Consider the following 21,334-nt stretch of genomic DNA (forward strand, 5'->3'; position numbering starts at 1 on the left):
GCGCGGCGGGCGCTTCACCTGCAGCCCGGAGCGGCCGCGGGACCCGGCCGGCTCCGCTCCGCTCCTCGCTGTAGCGCCGCGCCGCACCGCTCCGCTCCGCCCGCCGCGGACATGAGCGCCGGCCCGAGGCGGCGGCTGCTGCTGCTGCTGCTCCTCCTGCCCGTCTGGGGCTCGGCGGCGGTAAGTGGAAACGGGCGCGGAGCCATCCCCGCCGCGGCTCCTCCGCGCCCGCCGCGGCAACTTCGGGCTCGGGGAGTGAGGGTGATGGTGGTGGGCGCGCGAGGCTCCTGCCGCTGCCCCCGCCGCGCTGCCGTATCGCACCTCCTTTTTTAAAAATCGAATCGCCGCTGTGCAGTTTTTAATTGTGTTTTTTTTTTTTTTTTTTTTTGAGCCGCCGCTCAGGTGTCGCCGCGGTAGCGGCACAAGTACGCTCCGCGCTGCGCCTCGCCGGAGAAACTTCGGGGGCAGCGGCGCGTCCCGGCGCGGAGCCGCTCCGAGCCCCGCGGAGCCCCGCGGCCGCGCCGCGCTCCCCGCCGAGCCCCGCTCCGCCCGCGCCCGCTGCAGCCCCTAACTTTTATTTTCACCATAAACCCAACCGAGCGGGCCCGGATGGTGCTGGGCGGTGATGCTCTGAAAGTTTGGGATTTTTAAGGTTTTATTCCCACGGCGGCTGAAATTGAAGGGTTTCTGTAGAACATCAACAAGCGCCTGAACGCGTGGCTGCAGTGTTACAGAGCGAGCCGGGCGGCTGCTGCCTTTCGGGCTGGGCTGGCTGCGGGAACAAGAGCCGCTTATTTTTCTGCCTCAATCCCCCGGTGCCAAGTAGAATCCGTGAGGATGTCCCGAGCCCCGTGGATGCTGGTGGGTGCCCAGGAAGAGCCCCGATGCGATCTCGCCTAGCGAGCACCGCTCTAATAATGGGGCGATTTCAGATTCGAAGCCCGCTATGCTCGGCGAGACCCTTTGAAATGTTTCCCAATGGCAACATCTTGCCAGCCGCGGTCAGAGTCCAGCAGAGCCGCCGCTTCCTTGCGCTTCCCATGCAGTAGCTGGCATCCGTCTCCCGAGCGTGATTTTAAGCCGAGTACATTGGCTTGTGTTCTGCTTACTAAGCTCATCCGAAAGGACCCTTCTCTCCCGTTGGTTTCCGTGTGTGATGCAGCGCGGTGTGTGTGCGGAGTGTTTGGGGGTGCGGGGCTGCGGTGCTCCCCCGGGAGGCAGGTGCTCGCCCGGAGTTGCACTTTGCGGGGAAGCGCCGCTCCCCCGGCTTCAGCCGGCGCTGCCGGCTCTGGAGGCGGCGGAGGTGCCGGCAGCATCGCTAAGCGATGCTCTGGCTGGCTCTGCCGGCAGCCCGGGCGCGTTAGAAATCCCCTGCCACCAGCACTTGTTAGTGCGTAAATCACCTGGCACTCTCCGCGCATAAATCACGGGCTTGTGTGCTGTCAGCGAGTTGCTCTGGAGCTGGGGTCCAGGACTCCCGAGGAGCCTGGGCTGCTGTGACGGGACTGCCCCGTCCCTGTGGCGGGGGCTGGATCCTCTGCTCAGCCCGAAGTTGCAGCTGAGTGTTTCGTTGGCTGCTTCCCTTAGGGTGCTGGCACGTTGTGCACGATTCTGTGCATTGTCAGGTTTTTATTTGGGAATCCCTCCATTCCTTCCCACTGCTGGGGCAGGAGCGGAGCCTGGAGGGTCCCAGAGGCAGCAGCAGGCAGAGCCTGGGATGCTGCTGAAGGGGAAGGAAGGGTGTCCTCACCTGGTCACAGACTCCTGTGTTTCTCCAGCCTTTCCATGCTGGGGTCTGCCCAGTTTCTCAGTAGCAAGCCTCGGTGGTTTGGATGTTGCAACATCAGGCCTTTGCGTGTCTCCAGAGCGAGCACAGCGCCTTGATGAATTGCTGCTCTTTGTTTCCTCCCCTCTTCTCACAGTGCCCAGTATTCCAGCCTTCCTACAAACAATGCTCTCTTGTAGACAGGCAACTATTGCTGGCCCATTTTATTTTTTGCAGCTACAGTATGGATCCACTCCAACAGATAGGCACTCTAACACAAGCAACTTCTACTTGCACACTGCTTTACTGTTCAGGTTTGCTCATGCCTAAACACTTCATCACTGGGTGCAAAATCTTTTCCCAAATGACAGAAGTCATGGTGTGCATTTTCCTTGTTTTGGTTTTGCAGGCACACAATGGGGATCTTACAGTTAGACCCACATGCAAGCCTGGCTTCTCAGAACAAGACTACACAGCATTCATCTCCCAGAATATCATGGAAGGGCAGAAGTTACTCAAAGGTAAGTGGAATAAAAAGCTTAATAGCTTCTGCAATGACTGTATTTTCAGGAGGTGAAAGGAGGCTTAAAGATGCTGGTTTTGATGGTGAAATTGTCTGCAGAATTATGTTTGTAGGAGGATGAAACACTAAGTGGTTTACCTGAGCACAGTTTTGAATACAGATGAATCATTCCAAGTCCGCTGCTGTCTGCTTCAGGTGGATTGTTTGTTACGCCGTGCGAGGTCATCACTTCACTCTTGAGTCTCCCACTCCCACCCTGTCTGAAGGAACTCAGCATCTGATATTTTAGAAAGTATTTTTATGTATGAAATTCAAAGATCCCTAAATTATCTCTGCTTTGAAATGGATGATAAAGCAGACGTTGTTGTTGGAAATGCGGTAAACAAGCCTACAGACATTCTGTTCACAAATGTGGCATTCATTTTCATTACTGCCCCAGTGACAACATGAAAACACAGGCAAAAAGAAACTACCAATTAGCTTTATAGTAATTGCAGGATTATAACCACTTTTGTGCTTGTAAACTCTAAGATGTCTCATAATCCAAATAACAGCAGATTATCCTGTGTATTGCTCTGTCTCCTTTTCAAGTTAAAAATAATTAAACTTTATATTTGCATGACACAGAAAAACATTTTATTCCAAGAGAATTTTAGAAGATCAGAATCCCTCCCTCCCCCAGCAGTCCAGGAAGTTGGGGAGCACGTCAGGACTTGGTGCTCTACTCAAAGCTTTATAACTATTTTGCAGTGTTTTCCTGAATACATTTTGCTCACATACATGTCTCTGTGCCAGATAGCTGGGATTTCTGTCTTCCTCCAGACCAAACACCTGCTCTGTTACTTTGATTTTTCTCAGAAGAGAGGGAGAGTTGTCAGTATTCTCTCTGGCTTCAGCAGAATCCAGGACTGGACATTTTTGCTCTGCATGAGCTGGCAGTCACTTTTGTTTCTGTGCCCAGTTGTCTTAGTGTTACTGTTCAGGAATTCTCTTGACTGGCCTGGCATTAATTAGTAGACCTTGGGGAGTTTATTTTTAGTTTGAAGGGTAACCAAAGAGGGAATTGAGATGGATAAGCTCAAGATTAGGCAACTCTAAAGAGACCAAATACCAGTAGTTCACACACTTTGTAGCAATTTTCTCCAAATGTGATGGCAGCTTTACAGGTCAGTCTGAAAACTGGGTAGATTTCATGCTCTTTTAGCTTTGCAAATTATTTGATAAAAAATGTTCTCTGAGTATTGTGGAAAGCCGTATCATAAATATATTTGCTCAGAAGAGTGGTTTTTTTGCAGTTTAGTGCTTGATAAATTGTGCTGTGTTTATGGAGGTGGGGAACAGGAATGGAGCAGAAGGGGTCTGCTCAGAGGCATTGGATGGCTGTGACTTTCACAACAGCACAGTGGCTGTCATTTCGTTTCTGGATTAACTAATAATTTTTAAATATGAAATTATATTTACACAGGCTGTCAAGTTGATTTGAATGAAAATATATTTTTGTTTGATTTTATCCTTTAGGGACCAGTTGTAGTTTTACATTAGTCATGGCAACCCTGCCTGTGATTTAGGGCTGAACTCACCCTGGGGACATTATGTATCCATGCCCCACTTGTAAGATTCATGTCCTGATAATCCTGTCACGGGTTCCATGATTTAAAAGCATTTTCTCAACAAAAGAAGGAAGAAAAAAGTGCAAGTGCTGTGTTTGCTAATAAGTAAACTATCAGCTTTGCACCTTTTAATCTACAGTCAAATACATGCTGTTGTTTATCATAGGAGGCAAATATATCTAATTAATTTATACAATAATGGGCAAGAAAATTCTTCTTCATGCTTGTGTTGTTCTTTATATATACTCTAGCATGTAAAATTGGTAGTTTTCCAGTTTAGGTTTAATTTTACTTCCTAGCACTTGATGTGTCTGAAGCATAAAATGTTTATCTCTTTCTTCCATCTGGGTGAAGTATTGTACAATGGTTCAGACCAAAAATGAGTTCAGATTGCTTACATTATCATGTTTGATAGATTGACATATGTACTATTTCACACCATCTTACCACGCAAAGCTCTGCTGCCAGCAGCTACCACCATCTTATTCATCAGCATTCAGTAATTCATCTGCAGGCCAAATGGGACTGTTTGCCTGAATTAAAAAAAAAAAAAAGGAAAGTAGGCAGAAATTCACCTGTCAGTGCTTTCCTGGAATCTGGGGGTTGGAAAAAGCGTGTCTGTAGCTTGGATGGCTCTTGGGGGATTTAATGGAGTGAACATGAGGTTTGTATGGATAATGCTAACCTTGTCCTTAGGAAGGTGAGGTGGGCAGTCCTGGGACAGTTTATCCCTGCAGGTTTGTCCATCAGAAATCAGGCAGCATGCAGCCCTCAGCATGGTGGTGAAATTCCTCCACACCACGGTGAAGTTTGGATGCTCATGGTTCTGTGTGGCAATAAATAAACCTGGCATTTCCCTTTTAAGCTTTGCAAGATCCAGCTCTCAAATGTATGCACTGTTATGAATGCATCAAAATGAAAGTGTTTATAGTATTCTAGGTTTGAATCAAGTTAAACAGATAATCACTGCTTATAATTGGTTTATTCCAATGGAAATAGCTTAGCCTTAATTTGACAACAAGAGCTTTTACAGAGTCATTGTTTTATTATAAGTATGCCGTAAGCTATTAGCTACTACTTTGTGGTTCATCTTATTTGCCTGAGTCAGCTCTCTAACATGCTCAAAACATACAGATTCTAGCAGGAGCTATTTGTTACACAGTAATTAACTTGTTTATGATAAATGGATGGGAGAAATGTCACGGCATTTTGTTTTATGTATAAATGAAAAGCATCTGCATTCTAAAAATTTCATGTTAATTAGACTTAAAATAGTTTTCCCCAGTAGTGCCACAAATACCACACGCTGCACATCACTGCCAACACTGTGGCCTGATGATGGGGTGGTAGCTGAGGTGATTTGTGGGGCCAGTGCCTTCCTCAGAAATGCCATCACTGCATCTCGTAATGAAAGCTACTGGAGTGTAATCTGTTATACTTTTTTGTCTTTGTTTTTGTTTGCAGGATAATAAACTTAGTCTTGATCACTGATGCATGATAATGTTTAAGATAGCTTTGTTAAGTATTTTCTTCTTTAGCCTAAGGGCAAGATCTCCATGTCTGCAGTATGGCAGAGGACGATTGTGGCACAGAGATCTTTTCCTCTTTGTTAATTATTCATGTTAACTTACCGTGGTGAGGACATTGGTCCTGAGGGGTGGGGAGCAGGGCCATGTAGGGCTGCCCTGAAGCAGCTCAGCAGTGTCCCAGGGGATCTGATTCCTGATGTGAACTCAGTGTTTGGGAGTGACGGAGACCAGTGGCCTCGTGGGGAAGGAGGCAGAGAAGGAGCAGGATGCTGAAAGTGATGTGCAGTATGATACTTCTGCTATTGGCTTTATGCCCTTTTGGATTTTTTGTAGTGTTTTTTAAGATTATGATTGATAAAAAAAGATGGTTTTCAGAATTAGAAGTTGAGGTTTAATTGGCACGCCGTGAGGCTGTGGTGACTGGGAGTGGGTGGGATGACATCAGGGTGTTGGAAGCATCATTTCTGCAGTGTGGCCCCACCAGGGCTCCAGCACCTCTCAAACACACCTAAACAAAACAACTCACAGCAGGCAACACGAGCAGGTGAGAGGTACAGCTGCTTTTTTGTGTTTTCTGTGCATCCCTTTGTGTGCAGTGATTCATGTTTCCGTGCCCAGCCCGAGCAGTGGCTGTGCTGATGGAGCAGGGGAACTTCTCTTGTGTGGGCAGCCACGTCTGGGGACAAGTGTGTGGCAGCACACTTTATCTTCATGTGGGGAGATGAATAAACTCTGCCAGCATGTTCTGCTCTGAGCAAATGTATGAAACCAAAGGTAGCCAAGCTCATGCAAATGCATAAAAGTGTAATTGCTTCTATTCTAGGATTTTTTACTAGCATGATTTTTGGTTAAAAAATACATAAAAGCTTTATTGGAATTACACCTTTTTTTTAAGAAGAATTCACTATGGAGACAATCTCTTGTAAGTTTTTGAGAGGTAGGATGTTCTTCATGGTCAGAAGAAGCTTTTTGTTCTCTCCACTGAGACTTCAAAACCTCCATCCTTTTTAGCCCTTATCACATCCAATATTAAAACTTAGGAAGGCTGTGAATGCTGTTTAGAAAATATTGACTGCATAGACCAAAGAACCTCAGCATCCACAGTCTCCCTGGGATAGTGGAGAATACTGTAGGTGGTGTAGGCTTCCCACTTTTCCTGGGTTTAGAGTCCAGAAAATACCCAGTACCCATCTGCTGTCTGTTTTGGCAGGAGCTTTGTTCCCACAGGTCAAGGTGTGGCTCTGAAGGATGTGTGGATGTCTGAGGCTGCCCTGCCCACAGTCATGCCTGTGTCTCCCAGGTGCCCTCTGGTGTGTCCTAAGGGTGCTTTTGGAAAGGGAAGAAGAGCCTGAGGAATGCTGGATTTCTTCTGATGTTTGGTGAGGTTGTTGAGCAGCTCTGCTGCAGCCTCCTGGAATAGCCAGTGCCTTCCCCAAGCTGCTCAGAGTTGAAAAAAACAGAGAGGCTTTTCCATTCGTGTTTTCATTATTTTCTGGTCTGTGATTTTGCATGAAAAGCAGTTATTGCAGTTATTGTAGATGTAATTAGCTTCACAGTTCCCTAATAACATCTGAAAGTAGGAGAGCAGCCACCGGGAGCCCAGAACTCACCCTCACCTTTCTTCAGTCTTTTCTTGGAGGAAAGGGAGGCAGGCAGGCATCAGCTCTCTGTGTTCAGCTTGCACAAGCTCCAGTGGAGCTGCCTCTCAGAAAGCACTTCTCACATTCCACAGGACAACTTCTTCTAAAAGCAGTTTCTCGTGATGGGCACGTTGCAAATCAAAACCATCATTTCCATCATGAGTTCCAGGGGAGACCCCGGAAGGAGCTGTTGCAGAGCAGGGAACTGCTGATGCCTATGTATTTTTAATGTTGTTCTTCAGATCTAACTTCTGACACAAAAATGATGTTTAAGATGACATTTTTATCTAAATAAAATTGCAGTTAATGAGACTGGAGTAGTCAATAACACTCTGTAGAGTTAATCCCCTTACACTGTTTAATAACTGTATATATTGCTTTCTAGTTCAGAGCTTTGAACCAAATTCCTCAAACCCAAGCAAAATTACATTTTTCTGCATTCTGGGGAGTTAACTGATTTTTATCTGAATAAATCTGCTTCTCCAACAACAGACTTGAAGCTTCTCTGTTTTTTCAGGGATTTGTCTGTTAGAGAATTGTGCTGCTTCAAATTAGGCATTCTAGATAGGTATTAAGAAAGAAGATGAAACAACAATTTCTGTTGAATAATTTATTCATTTCTTTATTTATGCTTAGGCTTTTAGGAAATAAGCTGTGTCTGGAACAGTATCAATTAGTTATTTATTGTGAAATACCTGTTGTTTTCAATGCTAAGCTGATCATTTTAGGGCTTTTAAGGTTGGAAAATGTTAATTTTGAAGTCAGTTCTTCGTACAGGAATTGACTGTCACTGACAGAGCTCATGAGCTCTGATCTCACAGAGCAGATGCTGAAAGCATTCTGGAAATTACGGTTTTTGCATGTGGCAATTGAAACTTATTTATTCTAGCAGTGAAATATTTTCTTGCCTAATTTTCATTGACCTAATGCCAGTTCTCATTGCCTAATTTCATTGATATTTATGTGCAGGCCTCCTTCTGCCTTAATTTCTACCCTGGAAATGAGTCTCATGTTTTTTTAGATGGAATTTATTTCATTGCAATCTCAAGCTGGGGAAGTACTTGGTTCCACAGCAGCATGGGCCATGTGCACAGCTCATAGAATATTTTAGCAATATAGATAATACTTAAAAGTCTTATTTGAAGGGCAAGAAGAGATTAAAACTACAGAGGATAGGATTTCATTGGAAATCTGCTGCTTAATGTTTCTCATAGAATGAATTTGAGTAACATAGGGAAAGAAGGGAGTTTGTTTGATTTGAGGTTAGTGGTATATTCAGAATTAAGGCCATTGCCATTCAAGTGGAATTTTTTATTTTCAGGCAAAAGGAAGTAATAAGAACTAAGACCAGACAGTGGTGTTTGAAAAGCAAAGACCAGTCCTTGCCAGCTTTGAGTGGTTTGCAGGGGGTTGGGATGAACCTGTGACTGTGATTCCAGGCAGATTTCCCCAGGATCCTGATGTGGAGCGCTGCAGGAGGAACCTCTGCAGGCTCAATGCAATTGGTCTGTATCCCTTTTTGTATGTGTAAACCTTTTGTGCCCTGCCAAAGCTTCTGAAGAGGATTTGGCTTCACATTGCATTCTCCTTTTGGTGCCTGTGTGACCCCTGGGGTTCTTTTTCCGGGTAAAGCCCAGAAGTGTCCTTGGCCAGCCCTGCCATGGCAGGGTTTTCTTACTGCTCAGGATGCCATTATATATTTTAGATATTTTGTTTTAATATTTATTTATTAGTGTTTTTGAAATGAGAGTGCTGGAATTGTTTAGCCTGGGGAAGACTATAATTGTGTATAAACTCCTTGTAAGAATGTGCTGAGATGAGGTGCACAGAGGAAGGGCAGAACAAAATGGGGGCTAACACTGAAATACAGGACACTTCACTTAAATGTGGAAAGAAACTTTTAACCTGAGGGTTGTCCAAGATGCCATGAGGTCTCTGTTCTTGGAGATACTTGGAACCCACCTGGAAGTGGTCCTGGAGCCTGCTTGGGCTGTCCCTGTGCTGAGCAGGGGCTTGGGCAAGCAGCTCTGCAGCCTCCCCTGGGCTCTGACCTGGGAGACACTCTGCAGGCGAACAGGTGAAAAGACAGAGGGATGAACTGAGCTTTTCTTCAAATACCTATCACACAGCTTTAAATAAAAACATTGCAACAGCCTGCAAAATGTGATCTTTACTGGGAAATTGTGTTTCTTTAATTTCTTGGAAGGACAATCTCTGAAGAGCAAATAATTGAAACGCCAGGGACCAGCATTCAGCTGTTTGCTTCCATTAATGTCCAGACTTAACCTAGGCATAGTTTGTCTCCTGGCATAAGAAAATGTAACACTTACATTGAAAAAGCACTCAATTTCCTCTTTATTTTTAGTAGAATGAAAGAGAACATGTGGAGCTACTGTTTAAACCAAAATATTTGTCTTATAACCAGCTACTTCGCTTCTTTCAGGAGGATGTTTGTTTCCTAAGCAAGTTTTCTGCAACATGAGAAACACTTGGGCTGAACAAGATCTCTTTTTGCCACAGGCTTGCGATTTCTCTTGTTTATGTTCATTATCCCTAATTTATTTATTAATTTTGGATTGCAGTTGCACAGAAGGAGCGTGAAGTGGCAAATGCTCTGGCATATGGGCTGTGCTGTCACTGGGAACACTCAGCAGCCCCGTGCCTCGTGACCCCGGGCTGCAGCATCCATATTCCCCTTTCCTGCTCCCTTCCAATACAAAATTATAGATATATATATATTTTTTTTTTTGTCATGCCCTCGCTACTCTGGTGCTGCTAGCAGAGAGCCAGGGGCAGTCACTCAGGGTTGTGCTGCTTGCAGGGGTCACATCAGCTGCAGCCCATTAACACGAGCCTGCTAATAGCAGCCACTGTGTGTCATGCACAGTGGGGGTGTTGGAAGCTCCTCCAAGGACCCTGAAGATATGTATGGGCCACCCATGAAGGAGGAAAAAGTAAAATAGATGCCCTCTCTGCTTTGAAATGAGCCAGTCTGTTTTCATTGATACCCAGAAGCACTGCAGTCATTAAAGGCTATTACTATGCCTATTATAAATCACAATTTCCTAGCAGTTCAGAGGTTAGTCACAAATTTTGTTAGAATGAGTTTTTCTCATAGTAATTCCAATCCTTATTAAAAGAAATTGTCTTTAAAATAATTATGAATGTAGCAATTATCCAAAGATAAATAGTCAAGATTACAAGAATTGTTCTATACAGAGCTATGTATCAACTCTCTCTGTCAGTTCCTGTCTAGAGAATCATAAAAGGCAGGTCAGTGAAACAAATGTCTGTTACTTCACCATGTAGCAAGAAAAGCATATTGGAATTATTGGTACATGAAAGAAAAACATGCAAGCTTGGTAAAATGGTGGAAAATAAAGAAATTACTACAGGTGATAAAGTGCAAGTCAGGACTAGTTTAAAGTATGAATGTAATAACCTGCTTGTTCCTGATGTAGTCAGTGGGAGTGAACAGATAACTGTATAAATGCCACCAAGAGCTGTCTGTGGTGTCACCTGGACCTGTGTGTTGGTGTTTCCTGGGCTCAGAACCACGGCTCAGGAGGATTTCTGGTGCACACTCCTTCCCCAGGGCAGGAGCAGGTCCCTTGTAGCAGCTTTGTCCCTGATGTGGGCTTGAAGATCCATGGCTGGGGACCAAAGCCAATACATTACTTTGCTTCCCTTTCCTTCCTGTGAGTTTAAGTGGAGCTCTCTTAAAGCAATTTAACCGTGTTTGTATTTGTCATGGACATACAGAACATTTGCTGATTTTTTTTTTCCTCCCCCCAACACAACTGAATTTTTTTTTTCAGATTCTCTAAGCTGAACCTCTCGTTGCATTTCGTGTGTCGTGCTTGGCTCCCTCCTCTGAGCCCTTGTCTTTGTTACTAACACGATACTCCAGGTTGATGTGATGCTGCCAGCCAAGTCTCACAGTGCTGAACAGACAGGGAATATTACTCTGCCTGTTTTGCAGGCAACACTCCACTTGATTTATCTAATGTGATGATTGCTTTTTTTCTTAGCAGTATGATACTGTTGACTCATGTTCAGCTTGTGATCCAGTATAACCTCCCACATCGTTTTTTGATGAACTGCTACATACCCAGTCATTTTCTATATGTGTAGTTGATTAATCCTGCTGAATCGTGTTACCTGGCTCCTCTTCTGTTGAATTGCATCTTGTTTTTGTTTTATCATCAGCCTTATCTAACTGGTTTGGATTGTTTTGAATTCTGATCTCGACATCCAAGAGCGTTGCAGTTGTGTCCTGCTTGTGTGTGGTTTGCAGATGTAACCAGCATATGCTGCATTCCTTTATCTGTTCTGTTAATAAAGGATTGAACAAACCCAGTTCAAAACAGGCTGTGGCAGAGCCCATGTGATAGAGCCTTCTGCTCTGGCCATGCACCATGAAAACATGCTCTGGGTAGTTATTTCAACTAAAATTGGAATGGTGGCTTGGTGAGCAGAGCCTTTAATGTCTTGATGTTGTCTGCTGGGATCTGTGGAAACACAATTCCAAATGTCCTCAGTTGTCAGTACTTTTCCTGACTTTTATGAGAATTACAAACATTGGAACCTTTGAACTTTTACCATCTAGAGACGTTCCAGGTTAAAAGCTCGAGCTAGGTTCATGGAATTTCAACAAAATGCTGTTGCTGTTGGAGAGGAAGGACTCCTGGAATTCTCTGCTCACTGGGTTGTTTAAATGCCCCAACTGCTGGAGCAGAGCTGTGTCCAGGTACAGGACAAAACGTTCAGCTTGGCTTTCCTCAAGATGCTGGAGGTCTGCTTCTTAAAAGCCATTTTTAGTGGCAGAGCTGTTACTAATCCCAAGGTGAGCTGGAAGAACGGGACTAAATGAAAGCCAAAGCAGGGCTGTAGCTGGATGTGGGGTATGCACTCTGGTGTGACCTGTTTGCACTGATGGCTGGGGATTTCTGCTTTGCTGTGTTCCCACTTCCCAGCTCATCCTGGAAGGTGAGGAAAGCAAGGTGTTCACCCTACACAGACCAGCTGGGTGTTGCACTGCCTGTTTTTATAGATCTGTATTATTCACAGAGCTTTTTAGAAGGTCTAGCCCACACTGAAATATTTTACTGTTTAGTGTCTCTCTTTAATTTTGGCCATCACGCCTGTGTGTTTTGGTAACTGAAGAAAGGCAGATGCTGCTCCCTTTGCTGGAGGAAGAGACTCTGCTGAAATCTTCTGGAGCATCTCAATTTAGAGGGGAAAAAGAGCTGGGGTAGAGAATTTTGAGTATTTTGCTCCCAGTGAAAATCCTTTCCTGGAGAGGCAGAAAAAGTCATTGTTTCACACCCTGTGTGCCCTGGTGCTTGACTTTTAGGAGCCTCATGTTGCTTTGCTCCCTTCAAAACAGGTTTACACAATTACACATGAAAGGCAACTGTTCTGCTCATCTCCATAAACTTAAATATTTTTATTTTGTGCCTGAATTATTTTGGAAAATTAAGCTTCCATTTATTTACCTTTTTATGGGCTTCTGAACATTTTTGAATTGATTTGGTGCTTTCTTTTGGTCCTGTGTAGAGGCCAAAGCAATGTGGGTAAATGGCATTATTAAAAAAAAAGGATTTTTCATGTTTAGATTTTTCCTTTGCTTGTGGACAGAAGGGACAGGTTGAGGATGAAGAAAAATATATGTATAGTTGATAGGATGAAGGAGAAACTATAGGTCAGGGCAAAATTTGGAGTGATGAAATATTCAGGGATTGCAGCTATAAAAAAATGTTTGGATTGCACCCAAAGATTTCCCCATCCTCTTTTCAAACTGCCAGAAGAGACCCTCATCAGGAGAAGTTCAGTGATCTCTGGAACGCTAAACTCTAGATGTCTGTTCAAATAACTGAATAGGAGATTGATTATCTCTGTGCAAAGTTTACTGAAAGATTTTTCTTTTTTTTTTTGTTTGCCTGGACTCTCAGATATAAGGGAAATTCAAAGTTAAAAGGCTGGTTGCTGGATCTGCTAGTCAGCAAACTACTCCAGTTGTACCAGGTGCTTTTGAGACCTCCTGACAAGAAGAAAGTGAGGAGATTTAGGTTGGGCAGGATGAAAATTTCTTCACCAAAGAGGTGGTTAAAGACTGGCACAGGGCAGTGGTGGAGTCACCATCCACGGGGGACTTAAAAGCCTTGAGGATGTGGCACTTGGGGCAGGGGACAGTGAGTGGTGGATGGTTCCTGGAGGGCATTTCCAAGCTCAGCAATGCTCTGATGCCCTCCCAGAGGGGCTGTGTGGGCAGCTGGCAAAGTTTGGGTTGGTGTTAGCAGAGGTTTCAGCCCACCCTGCTCGCTGAATAGCCAGGGCATGGCACTGTGGGCATTCTTGAGTGCTGAGTTAACCAGAGATCAGTGCAGATGAGGCATTTGCTGGAACGAATCTTCCTGTATTTTCAATAAAACGAAGTTTTAATGCCCCTTTCTGCTGTGAGTAGAGACACAGCAATGGGTGTATCCTGCTGAAGAGCAGCAGAACCAAGCAGTGGTGGCACAGCCAATTTTACCTGTGCAGTAATAAAGCAAGTTCCATTGCTTGGGAGCTGTGATGATGAAGCCAAGTTCTGTAAATGCAGCAGTTGTGTTCTTTGGCAATGCACCTGTAAGAGGGAAGAGTTTGATATCTGTGGGGTGGAGCTGTTTGGGGGAAAAAAATAGAAAATTAAAATAAGGGTGGGTGGGAAGAAGTGTTGTGGGTGCCTGGAGCCCTGGGGACTCCACAGAACTGCTGGGCCAGGGTTCATGTTGGGTCTGGAAGTGGTCCAAATTATGGAGACTTAAAGCAAAGACCATATTTCTGCAACAGTTTATTAACAGTCTGAGTGGTTTTTTGACCTTTCATCTGCATCAGGTCCCTTGTGAGCAGTCTTTTATTGCAGTATATTTGTCTGCACTTCCTGGAGAAATTTGTAGGGAATCCACACACTGAGAAACCTGTTCTTAGGAGAGCTGTCCTGACAAGGAAAAAACAAAGAAACCAAACAAACCAACAAATCCAACAGCAAAAAGTAAAGAAAAAGCTCAAGGTTATATATCAAAATCTGTAACACATGCTCAAAAAAAGTTAATATCTGGTGAATGTCAATTAAGTTCTTCCTCAGCTAATAAACAGCTTAGGAGGTATAAAATTTAATACTCTTAAAATTGCAGAAGCCTTTGAAGAACACATTTAAATTGGACTCGTTGGAAGAAGGAGATTTAAAACTGACCTGTTCAGAGGTGAGTAGTGGAAAAGATGTGATGGAATGAGGCTGCATTCCTCAATACCGAGGCCTTCTGCCTTAAGTTATTGTTTCCTGACGTGGCTCTTGGAACAGTTTATTTTTAAATTCTTGTGTAACACATCAGCTGAACTGCACTGGTAACAGTGGCCTGTTTATTTCTGAGCCTATTTTTAAGTGTTTCTGAGGCTCAGCTGGGCTGGGAGTGGGTCACTGTGCCACAAAAAGAGCTTCAGGAGCAGCTCTGTAGTTCTGCCCGTGACCACACCGACAGGTTCTGCTCATTTTTGCTCTTAAAGCATCAATCTGTTCCCATCTCAGGATCTCAGGCACCAGATTCCCACTTTGCTTCTGTTCTCTCCCCACCACGGTCACCTGTAGGTAACAAGTGAGATGTGCACATGTTTCTGAGGGTGGTTTAGGCAGGTTTTCTAAAGTTTATGATGGATCTGGCTTTGAGAATTGAGCAGACGAGCAACAGAAACTGCTCTGAGGTCACAAGAAATGTTGTTCTTGTTCTGTTTGGAAATCAGAGCAAACCAGACTTTGCCTAGTTGGCTCTCTTCCTCAGGAGCAGTACCTCCTGGTTTTTTTCCACTTGTGTATTTTTTCCTAATCCCAGTGGCAGTCATTTTTTTGGCACTTGCAGTTAGGAGAAAAGAATTAAGTAATACATGGCATTTGTTTTGGCGCTGGTTGTGACTCATAAATAGGGATAACATCTGTGCTGATAGTTTTTTGTGATATATAACCAGATTGAATGAACAAATTTTTCATTTATTGCTTTTCTTTTGCCATTGTTATATTTAGGGAGCTCCAGTGTAACAAGTGAAAATATATGCTTATGTATATTGCTCATGAAAAGATCAGAATTTATATACATCCTGTGAATTTCAATTTGGCCACTGTATCTTTTTAAACTAAAAATGGCTTATAGCCATTCTCTGAGCCTAAAACTTTTTCAGGATCCTTCCCAAATCTTAGTCTCTTGAAGGCTCATACTGCTGCCAAGTCCACACCATTCTTTTAATTAAAAGACAAAAAAAGAGAAGTGAAACTTCCAGTGGATGTAAATCCTGATAATCCTGAAATGATGTAAATCGGTGCAGCTCCTTAAGTCATTGGAAGTATTCTGACTTACATCTACTGAAAATCTGGCACATAATATTCCTGCTGGTCCTTTCTTCTGCCCAATAGCTGCTCTACACAGAGTTGGCACCGTGGACAAAGCAGTCTCTTACGAGCTGATCGAGGGTGGCACGGCTTCCAGCACTGCTGATTCAGCACAGCAGAGGCCATTTTCCTGATTTCTTTGTGAGTTAGATTAAATTACTCTGCAGGCTGGACTGGAGCCACAGGCCATAGTTTTACAGCCTTATAACATGGTATCCTAGCCCATGGCATCTGAGAGGTCTGGCTGTGTGTAAAGCTCTTCTGCTTTGCTGCAAAGGATTTTTGGATTTGGCGCTCGGCCCCTTTGTGAGGCTCACGGCAGCAGGACTGGAAATATTTTGATTGTCTTGTTGAGATACACTAAAGTGGGGCTGTGTTAATGGAGGGAAGGGACATCATGGGTGTCAGGTTAGTATGAAAACTCCACGGTATGTGTTTGTCATGGCAACGTTTCTTTAGATTTGCCTTACAGAAATGCAGGATAATAAATAACAAATGCAGGATTTAATGAGTATAACACAACAGGAGCACCAGTGAGGCAAGGGAAAAAAATTGGGGAAATCCACTTCCTTGTGTCTCAGTACAGGTACATTTCTCATCTAATCTGAGCAGGTTTGGAGTTGAACCAAAGGGGAGCTGTGGGGAGATGCCCTTTGTGGTGAGCTGTGCCCTGTTCACATCCCATGGAGCTGGGATGCCCTGTTCACATCCCCCAGAGCTGGGATGGCTGTGGCTGCTCTAGCAGGCACATGGGCAGAGGCAGAAGCAGCTTTTCTGTTCTCTGGCAGCTGCTGGCTTTGTGTATTTCCAGAGCAGAGCCAGCTCTGCTGTGCTCTGCAGTTGGGCTGCACGACTGCGGCTCACAGTGAAATTTGTCCAGTTGTCTTTGGCCAAGTCCTGTTCTTGCTCTGATTTACCCTTTCCCCTCCAGTCCTCATGATTGCAAAAGGGACGCTGGCAAAGGGAGAAAACAATTGTTAATGAGGAGAGAAAAGGTCAAACAGATCAAGTAAAAGTCATCCTGCTTCCAGCATAGAGAGCAATCAACGCTGATCCTGAGCAAGCCAGGTGTTGGACTGAAGTTAAGACCGGGCTTAAAGAATTTTCACCATAAGTTTCGAAGCTTCACTCTGTCCCTCCTCCCTCACCTGGCTTCCAGTCACGTTGTTTCATAGCGTTAAGGAGCTTGCCTTGTATCAGGATGGGCACCCCGTATCTGGTTATCTTGGAGATGCATTATTGCCTTTCAGCTTTATCTCTGTAGTCTAAAAATTAAAATAAAAGCACCACCAAGCAAACCCTCTGGTTTTAATCCAAAGATAAATATATTTTTACAAATTGAAAGTGTTTTTGATTCAGACCATCAGGCAGCAATTCTCTGGGTGTGATACAGAGGTTAAGTTCATGTTGCTGGTTTCAGTGCAAAAACAAAAGTGGGCAGATCAGGAAATTTGTTTCTGAGTGGTTTTTCCTATTTTCTGAGCCCTAGTTCAGTCTCATGGACTTTGGTAGAGCTGCTGCACAGAGGGTTTATCTATTGATTTCTGAATGTATTGTGCTGTTAATCTAAAACCTCTTTCCCCAGTGGAATTTCTATTCAGAAGGCTCTAGCCAAGCTCAAGAAAGTTATTTGATTTGGGGGGTTTGAAAGAATAATAAAAGAAGGATTGATGCAGTTGGATTTTCATGAGCTCAGTCTTCTAGTGAAATAGACAGGCTTCTTCCTCCTGTGTGTGTCTGTGGTGGTTGGCTCATTATTTAGGAGGAAAGCAGAGTATGGAGATCACTTAAGTTTTACTGCCTGAGAATTTTGCAATTATGAAACTTGTTCAGAAGAAAGTAATGAGAACAGTTTTGGTGATATAACAAAATATAAAAATTAATGGGTTAGTGCAGCTTTGTCTTTCCATAAATTTGTGTGCTTTATTTCTTAGCAATTGGGCCTTTCATACTAATTTTTAAACTAGTAAAAATTTAGTGCCAGTATTTGGGAAATCCATGTAATTTCCCAATAAGACATATGTGGCAAGGGAATTGCACCATATAAACCAGGGAACTTTGTTCCTCAGATATTTCCACCATCCTTTAAGTATTGAAGATTAAGTAAGCTTTTTAAAAGAGCTGAGACAAGAGAGAAGATGGTGCTTTATGGATCTTCTTGTTATTAAAATGTTCATTACTTCTGCTGAGAGCTGAATATGAGAATAAACAGTTTGTATTACAGTTAAAAAATCCCAAAAAGTACTTTCTGCCTTTGTGTGCTTTGGTGTTGTCTATAGTGCAGGAGTTCATGAAGCAGACAAATGAGATGAAATTGGTAGTGAAATGAAATAAAATTGAGGGGGGTTTTAGCTTTTTGGGACTAAGGTCCTGTCCAGCTGAAACCAGTTGCCCTTGACCTCACAGTGCCCGTGGCTGGTCCAATAACAGGTTTATTCTGTTTCATTAGGATGTTGTCAGGTCAAGGAAGGTGGATTTGTATCTAAAAAGAGATTCCTTGTGAGAATTCCCTGTCTCTAGAGCACTGTAGTTTATTAAACATGATTATTTTTTTCCTTGGGTCTGGAATCACACTTGTTGCTCTTATTTATGCAAAAAATGCAGCTCTCTGGAGGTATGAGATTAACCTGAGGCATTATTTCATTGCAGACCCAGGTGGGAAGCTGGAAGTTCAGAGTATGCATGAAGAATTATCTGGGTATGAGGCAAAAAGTTGTATTAACTGTGCACTTAGTCTTTGTCAGCAGCATTTAGAGTTTCTTCAGCCCTTGTGGTGACTAACCTAGCAGAATTTATTGGTGAATAGTTCAATTTGCTTAAATGGGCTGATTTTCTTGAGTAGGCAGAAATTACATCTTCTTTCAGAATGTCTCGGATTCAGTTCAACTGAAAGGCCAAATCCAGATTTGACTTGTTTTTCTTCCCAAACACCTGTTTAAGCACAGGGTGAATAGGACACCCAGGGTTTGGCTGAGGGAACTGTTCAGAGGGACTTAATTTGCTGGTTCTGGAGTAAAGAGTTGCATTTAAGATTGGTTTGAAAACTCAACTTTGAACCAGTTAGGAAACAGGAGATTCTTTTTTTTGGTCCTTTTTTCTTTTTCCTCCCCCCATGTAGAAATAAGTGCTTTAGAATATCTCAACCATCTACCAGTATAATTTCACTGCTGAGAATTGGGTAACTGTGTAAAATTATATTGACCTGAGGGGATTGAAATATAGAAGTGGCCGAGCGCTTAACTGTGCAGGAATCAAACTGTTTTACTGATAACATTTTATTGATTCATCTTCTCTGGGTGTTACAAGTAGCCTGAAGCCTGGCAAAATGAGCTGGCAATGTTTCTGTGTTGTGGACGTTGCAGTATTGCAGCTCTTTGTAGGTATTGAAATTTTATATATGGGCTGAGAGCTCACGTAATTATTGTGATTTGTAATGACTGAGACTGCAGATGGGGCTTCCCAGAGGCTTCATTTCAAGCTAGATAACTGGTAATTTCTCTTTTCTGTTTAAGAATCTGTTGTCCCTCCTTTTCTCTGCAGCTGCTGAGGTTTTTCTCTGTGAAAAGCTGAACCGTATCTCTGACTTAATGAAGATGCGTAAAATGATTGAAATTGCCTTAACAAGGCAGCACTCTATGCAGAGCAGCAATGAAAATGTGTCTTGCTGTTTGCAAGGGATACTTTGTCCTTTTCATAAAGAAAGTCTGCCTTCCCACCATATTATAAAAATAATAACAATTAAAAAATATCCTTCTTCTGACAAAGCTTTAAGAAAAGGAACAGCTTAAAAGACCACAAAGGCAGATTGTGAGTGCAACCTGCATGTGTTGACTAATTAAATTCTTTTGAAAGAGCTAATTTCATGTATTTTACTTAATGAAAGCTTATTTAAGATTTTAATGATGTGGGTCTTTTCTCTTGAGCAGAATGCCACATTGACTCATGACATATTTTTACACAGGCTTCACTCTGCTGTGAACAACAGTGGTTGGAAATGTGAGCACTTGATAAAGTATCATTAAATTAGCTTATTGTAGTTGCAGATTTTTATTACACTACTTCGCCGCGATATGAATTGATCGCGTTGTGCTTGCTGGTTTTGAAGGTGCAGCTTTGTTATTGATTGTGCTACTTTATCTCAGGTGCTTCATCAGCCTGCTGGCAGGCTGGTTCCCTCTGCAATTTTAGGAAGTACTGGCTTTGTGCATTTCTTTATTCTGTGCCTTTCCTCTGTGTGCATTTTTTTATTGTAAATACCCTCAAAGAGATCCTGTTTTGGGGTTGTACCGAGCCCTTGTGCTCAGCAGCTCTGCTGTGTCCTGGGGCTTTGGGTGCTGCTGGAGGGAGGTGAAACACTGGCTGTCCCATGTGGAAGCACTGCTGGGTGGATGGGTTGTTATCCTCAGCTGATTTCCAGGGAATTAGTGAGATTTACCAACACAGAGGGAAGAATCAGTTCTGCTCAAACTTTACAGCATGTGCATTTGGAACAGGCTTTTTATCTGTTGGTGTAATGGTTGGTAATGTGATGTGTGTCACAAATAAAGTCAGAAAAACAAGAGCCTACAGCTTGGTCAGTCAAACCTTTCAGATATTTTTCCACATTAACATGAATAGTGGATTTCTTCTGCAAATCTTGGAACTCCCAGACCTATTCCAATACTAAGTGTATTGAAAATGGATTGCTGTCAAGGCTTGTCCATCTAATTAAATTCCCTTATTAGCACCAGAGCTGCAGACTTCCAGAGAAGACATTAGTTGAATAGTCTTTCCAACTTACCTAGGTTAAAACTAGATGACCTTTTGTGAAATGCTGAGCTGTAAGTTCAGCAACAAAATACATAAATTCTAGTCCCCATTTTTGTGTGATCTGTGGTAATTCAATATATTCTTCAAATATAAATTGGTATTGCAGCTGTTCTGTGGAATGTTTTCAGACTACAATTATCAGAAGCTCTTGACGCCACGAGGACTCTGTCACCTCACGCTTCAGGCTGAGGGCAGTGCAGCAGTGATGGCTTTTATGCATTAATAAAGTTTTTTGTGATTCATTTTGGCATATTCTTAGGCAAATGCAATAATCTTCTTGTCATAAAGTCCTGCTGATCCACAGAGGTTGTTTGTGCTCTGTACTGGTGATTGTTGTATCTTTGCAGGAGAAGGGAATGTTCAGATTTTGACAGAGAACCAAAACATGTGAGGTTTAGTAAGAGCCCTCTGATGGATTTCCCAACAGGTGGGGGTCTTGCCCTTGGAGGGAGCCACCAAGTGAAATAAAATATGCTTTGACCCTTGATCTTTGCAAATGGGGACTGAGTGACTCCCAGCAGTTGTGCCTTAGCCCAGCAGAACCCACTGACCCTCTGGAATTCGAGAGCATCCAGGGGTCCCGCTGCCCCTGCACTGCCACCTGGGAGGGCAGGGATGGTGCAGGTGGGAATGCCTTGTTTCCTTCCAGAAATGGAAGGGAAAAGTGTCTTTTTGTCAGACAAAAGACCCACACTAGCTCAGGGTTAGAAATGGAGAGCTTTCTAATAACACTGAGCAGGAGATGTTTAAAAATTGCCCGAAGTTTCAGGAAACAAGATATTTGTGCTAATTAGACTATTTGCCTGTCATCTTTATTCACTATTTAAATAACAAAAAGCCCTCAAGTGAAATCAAAGCGTGGTAGAACATATTTCTTGAGTCTCCTTGATCAAAGCTTATAAAAGGAGGGGAATACTGCTCATAACTATTTCCTCAAATTCAGATGTGAGATATATTCTCTATTGGAGTTCTCTCTGTTGGGGCTTGTGTATAACCTGTGGCAAAGTGATGGATGTCTGTCAGGTATCAGACATCC

At 43.4% G+C, this 21,334-nt stretch overlaps 1 protein-coding gene across 1 annotated transcript in view; it reads left to right on the forward strand.

Annotated features, from left to right (window-relative positions):
* Nucleotides 1-6: 6 nt before the first annotated feature.
* Nucleotides 7-21,334, forward strand: part of CDH4 (cadherin 4) — a 417,348-nt gene continuing 396,020 nt past the window's right edge. The window contains exons 1-2 of the mRNA XM_039719381.1: nt 7-180; nt 2,175-2,286. Coding sequence (XP_039575315.1) covers nt 112-180; nt 2,175-2,286 — 181 coding nt within the window. The 5' untranslated portion in view covers nt 7-111. The remainder of the gene's footprint in view (nt 181-2,174; nt 2,287-21,334) is intronic.

This window comes from Passer montanus, unplaced genomic scaffold (assembly GCF_014805655.1).
Source record: "Passer montanus isolate IOZ18808 unplaced genomic scaffold, ASM1480565v1 scaffold41, whole genome shotgun sequence".
NCBI classification, from domain to species: Eukaryota; Metazoa; Chordata; class Aves; order Passeriformes; family Passeridae; genus Passer; species Passer montanus.